The 5,981-nt window shown below is 41.8% G+C and overlaps 1 protein-coding gene across 1 annotated transcript in view; it reads right to left on the reverse strand.

The window, feature by feature from the left end:
• The window catches only part of cckbrb (cholecystokinin B receptor b), an 18,346-nt gene extending 17,290 nt beyond the window's left edge, over positions 1–1,056 (reverse strand). Inside the window, exon 1 of the mRNA XM_031869570.1 lies at positions 589–1,056. Coding sequence (XP_031725430.1) covers positions 589–751 — 163 coding nt within the window. The 5' untranslated portion in view covers positions 752–1,056. The remainder of the gene's footprint in view (positions 1–588) is intronic.
• Between the last annotated feature and the right edge of the window lie 4,925 nt (positions 1,057–5,981).

Raw genomic sequence — 5,981 nt, forward strand, 5'->3', positions numbered from 1 at the left:
CTCTCTCTCTCTCTCTCTCTCTCTCTCTCTCTCTCTCTCTCTCTCTCATTGCTCTCTGATTTATATTTCACTCTGGGGACACGTAAAGGCTCATCTTGTCTTATCTTAACTTGTTTCCATCAATGTTCCCTCAAAGTAAAGCAAAACAGCCAACAATTCAGCTTTACTTTGAAAATAGTGTGGCACATCAGAATATCATATCCCAGTAAATTGAGATTGAATGACGCCTAAAATGTTAAATTAACCATTCATTTCTAAAGGTGAAATAATTATGAGCCACACAAATTCTTCTTTTTTTCTGTAGTTATGTGAGTGGAGGGAAATTTGAAAAAAAGTTCAATTCATAGAGCATCTGCCCTTTCAGCCTATCATGTCTCAATAAACCTTCATTAACAACCTAACGTTGTGTAAACTGAGGGCTTTAGGAAAGCTTAAATGAATTGTCTTGCTGCACTGTTGCCTCCATGTGCTGGAGGTTGTTAAGTCAGTTCAATATAGCACCTTAAAGACAATTCAAAATGTGGTCACAGATGCACTTTTTGATTAACCTCCGAGTGATAATGTTGAGTAAGCTTTGTGTCCGCTCACCTTTGTGCCTCACACGTTTAGGAATGAGCAGTGTGGAAACGTTCCCGCAGGTGATGTTTGATGTTCCCATGCTCCCGTCACCAGCTCCGTTCTGCAGCGCATCAGTCTGCGCTCCGACGCACTCGGGAGACGTAAATGTCTCATTTCGCGCAAAAGAATCCATGTTTTCACTCAGTTGTGTCTCAAAGGTTACAAAAAGTTCGATTGGGACCGTTTGCAAATTTTCGTGTGAGCCTTTCAAGTGGTCAACTAACTAGACTGCATCTATAGTCCTTCACGCTTGAGACTGAGGCAAAGTGTCGCTTTACAAACTCCAAAACAAACTGAAAACTGCAATTTACTTCTTTTTTGATTTATTCACCTTTCCTGTAGGTATGTCTTCCACTTAAACGCGTTAATCAAAGGTCGGAGCGCTCCATGAGAGAGGGAGATCGCGGCGCACTGCTGCGCCTTTGCCAAGTGAACCGCATGGAGGGACCGAGTGAGCGCCGAATGGACCGGGAGACTGTCATATAGTGTGAGAGTGCGTGTGTGTGTGTGTGTGTGTGTGAGAGAGAGAGAGAGAGAGAGTGGGACAGCAAAAAACGGTCCATTGGTCAGTTTGTGGACACTCGTCATCAAGGAAGTTGTATTGTTCTATTCGCTCAGAAAGTGATAATCTCACTGCCATATGTTATCCTCAGCTATCATCTTGTCATGTAAGGCCTTATACGCTTTTGCATTTATCTCTGCAATTTTAGAAAATTTAAAAAAATGACAAAAAAACCTTGGATCTACAGTAAAACTGCCGGGCAGTTTAAATGAATGAGATTGGGGAGAATTCACACACAAGATTTGTGTAAAGAAAAAAATAAATGACGCAATGTGACTGTATCCAGACCAGCTATTTTGCATGCTTGTTTAATTAGCGACTCTAAGTTGCCCGTATGTAGATGCGAATGTGTGTGAATAGTCGTATGTCTCTGTGTCAGCTTGGAGACCTCCAAGGTGGAGACGGTTGGTTGGCTCCAGCCCCCTCGCCATGCTCAAGGATTTAGAGCGTGTAGCTAATGGAGAGATGACTAACAGCGCCTGTGGTGGTTTTACATGCGCACCGTCGCCCTCATGTGGTGTGTGAGTGCACTTACTGTCTTTTTGGTGAATGAACAACATGCTCTGTGTTGATGAGAAATGTTCCGCAAAATATACCCATGTGTTACATTCTTGTCTCCGTCGTTTGCAAGAGCATAAACGTGAAATGGAAATCACTGTTCTCTTAAGTCACATCCAATGAGGTTATCCTCCTCATTATATCTTGTTTATCATATAAAAATCATCATCGTTACCCAATTAACCCATCCTCTAGAAGAAACGAATAGGCTATGATATTTAAATGTCCCATCCTTGTTCTGTTTTTTTTTACCATGTGTTGTAAAAATAAAATAGGGCTAGGGCTATAGAGGTTAAAATATCTTTTGGTGTTAAATAAGCTCAATGAGTTGACTATGAACAATAATAATAATTCTCATATTTTGGTTGATGGTAAATAGACTTGTACAGTACTTGTACAGCGCTTTTCTAGTCTTCCACTCAAAGCGCACATGTCATCATTCACCTATTCATACTCTGATGGCATGCAGGGGCTACCATGCAAGGTGCCACCTGCCCATCAGGACCACGTGCCCATTCAGCTAACCACTCATACACATTCATACAGTAGGAACAGGCTGCGGGAGCAATTTGGGGTTAATCATGGATCATAGACATGGATGTCGATGTGTCCTTGGGCAAGGCACTTAGCAGAGCTGGGGATCAAACTGTTGATTCTCTGATTGAAGGACGACCCTGCTCTCCCACTGAGCCACAGTCGCCCCTATCAATGACTATCATTGCTTTTAATGGAATTTTGTTACATGAGGCTGGTGTTTCGGATATTTCCGGTACTGTGGCGAACAAGGCATTTAGTTATGATCTGCACTGGCATACAGTTAAGTTTCTCACTGAAATCTGTCCAATTTCATTATAACGATCAAAAATAAATGCAAGAAATTTCCTTGAACGCCATGTTCTTTTGTACCATTGAAGGCATGGCAGCCGTGATATTTGTCACTGTGCTTCATGTTTTGGGAATGAGCAAAAAAACACCAATACGCTCAGGAATGATCTGATTATTGATGGGTGTAAATTATTGTTATGATTCTAGAAATCCTTTTGTAACGCCATAATCATCGATCCTATCATCAGTTTAAAGATACTGTGTTTTAGTCCAGCTGCACCGTTGTGCTGTATTCAGCTGGAGATGAGCATGGACTGTCTCTTCGTGGCACCTGTACATTTGGGAGGTTGAAATGTCGCTGCTCTCTGATGCAAGTTATTGCTGTTGAGAGCGGGGACCGGCTGCTTGGTCTATACATATTCTCAAATGACTCCCAGATAAAAAAAAATAGGGGTCATTATTTGAAGCGGCCCACCTTTAATCGTTCTCCTGGTCTAATTAGCTGACTCTGGCAGGTCATGTGCAGGGCCACTTACCCCAGATAAACAAGCCATGTGAGGATGTCAATCAAGATGAAGAGAGAGACTAGTGCTCCCAGTTGAGTGCTGTAATCACAAACTGGCATAGTGTGTTGATTACTGAGGCTCCACTGCTGATGAAGACAGGTTGGAGATAATCACTTCTGTGGTGGAACTTTACAGCTCATGTCTGTATCCTCTGGCGCTATATACGTATATGCATACTTTACTGCCATTACTGTAAACACTACTAACATTAGGTTTCAGATCAAATACACATCTGCAGCACTGGAGGATTCAGTAATCCAGGCAGTAGGTGTCACGGAAAGACATGAAACTCTTTTTTTCTCCCCTTCTCTGGCAAACACAAGGTGATGACTGAGGGTAATGGATAGTGAATGCATCAGTGCTAAGCCAAGCTGAAGACAATTTCTGTCTCCTTCCACTCACTTCATCTCTTCTCTGGTTGTAGCTCTTGGACCCGAGTGATCGATTGTTCAAACAGCTCCAGGCCGGTAGTGAGTGAGTGGTTACAGGATTGAAGGCGTGAGTGCGTGTGTGTGTGTGTGTGTGTGTGTGTGTGTGTGTGTGTGTGTGTGTGTCTGTGTTAACAAGGGGGCGTTCGGGTCGGGAGGAGACACTCACTTGTGTGTGAAAGTCTCTGTGTTCAAGCGTGGAGACTGACGCCCTCAATCCTACACAGATCCTGCCATTTCCTGCTGTTGTTCTCAATTGGTGCCAGACAGTCCTGCGCCATCATGTTTTTACACCTGAGCGCTGTTTGAGAAAACAAACACTGAACAAGAGGTGGACAGTAATGCATTTAATCAAATTTGCTCTTTTCTTTAAGCAGAAGAGTGATGAAACAAAAAAGAATTATCACCTGTATCTGAAGCTCCCGTCAGCCTTAGCGAGCTTCATTGCGAGTTTCTAAAAACAGGACTCCAAATGAATGATAAAGTCTGTTCTTATTTGCTAACGGTTTGCTAACAAGTTCCCTGTATCAACTTAACAGGTGATGATATGTTAATGTTATGTTACACAGCTTGTTTCCGCTGCCACCCAAGTGACCAAGAAAATCAGGAATTGTAGCTTTGAAGGTGGAGTGCTGTCACCAATTCTCAATGCACTGCACAGTATGAGCATGGGGCGACTTGACACAGTCTGCAAACTGTAGAGGATGGTAATGGATGTCTGGCGATCTTTCCACCAACAGTTATGCATATCTGTCGATATGCATTACCATTGGTGGCGGTAATTCGCTGTGAAAAATAGCAGTGTGGCAAAAAGAGAAGGATGACATAAAAGTGCAGCTAATGCATGTTTCAAAGCATCGACTAAAACGCTTTGCAAGTGCTTTATGGGAAAGGAAATGTTTGTTTGGTCTCAGAGATACAAAATGTTACTGAGACCAAAGAAAGTGGATCTTTTACTTGTGTGGAAAAAAATATTGACATAATGAAAAAGTTCTTCATCCATGTGTAATTTATGGCACAATTTAAATGGCATCAAAAAATGATTTGACTCATACTTCCTCTTGGTGGTCCACTGGAAAGAGCGGGACTTTCGCCTCTCTATGTGGGTGCTTGCAAATGAATTGATGTTGGGCTTCCCTCTGTGTTTCCAGTGCCTAGCAGGGAGTGAAAGGTACAGAGGTACATACTCACTGTACACAGACTTAATGTGCACAAATGCACAACAACACACCTGGTAAACACACATGGATAACACACACACACACACACACACGTGGAAATACATGCGTCATCACACACAAATATGTGTTGCATTAGTGCATGCAAAGTAAATAAATTGCACCTCTCCAACAATAATGTATTTCTGCATTGTTGGAAAATGCCCAGAAATATTCTTTATGACAACAGTAGATGGCAGAAATGCAATGTTAAGCAGCCAGAGCCTCACTCCAACAGATTGTCGTCTTGTGGGATCTCCTCAGTCCACAGCAGCTCCATCCTTATTTTGACAATGTCAACTAAATGTTTCAAAATATATTTCATTTCAGAAAGGGAATGAGAGGAGCTGCTGATGACTGAGTGGACCAAAAAGTGTTGTTATCGATGTTTAAATCAATGACTTTTCCTTAACAGAGACTTACTTAATTTAATTCAAGAGTACAATATTTAAAGAACAGCCATGCTACCAACAAGTCTTGCACAGTGATGAGTTAACTATTACAGTTTGCAGATTTGTTTTGCTTGGCTTTGGTTGAGCTTGAGCTTTTGTCACCTTTGTCCCATCCCAAGGATAGCAGTATTGTAATAAGCCTTTTATAACCAAAGGACTCTCCCATAGTTACAGACCACAGCAACCATAACACTTGAGAAACTACACCCTGAACTTTGTGAATGTTGTGGGTGTCTTCCTAAAATTCAATGTCCCTTCAGAGTTGATTAAGTAGGCTTTAATTCTTACTGTTGTATCGTATTGACATGCAAAATGTATTTTGTGAGTAGGACAGTGGGTAAAACTTTTTTGTCTTTTTAGAAAGACTCTCTGAACCCAAATGATATAGTTTTAGCTTATAGCTTTAGAGTAACGCGATACTGCCAAGATATGCAGTGTATTTAAACAGATTTTTGTTCCACAAATAAAAACCTTTATAGAAATGAGATCAATATAAATTGGTACCCATGATGCATTTCCCTTAATGCAGTGCTGACCGTAATGTATACAAACCATAATGATTCCTTGCTTATTGCCATCTGCGTGGTGAACCTTTGACCACCAAACAGATGACTGCTTCGTGGTTCCATCTTCATTTCTGAGCACAGATTGCACAGGGCCATCGCCTCCTGAGATATTCCTGACACGAGACACTATTAAATAACTCACCCTTTAGGCTCACCTTTGGCATGTCAAAGTCCCTGCAGAGAGACGGC

Source organism: Anarrhichthys ocellatus, unplaced genomic scaffold (genome assembly GCF_004355925.1).
Source record: "Anarrhichthys ocellatus isolate YVR2014 unplaced genomic scaffold, GSC_Weel_1.0 scaffold47, whole genome shotgun sequence".
NCBI lineage: Eukaryota > Metazoa > Chordata > Actinopteri > Perciformes > Anarhichadidae > Anarrhichthys > Anarrhichthys ocellatus.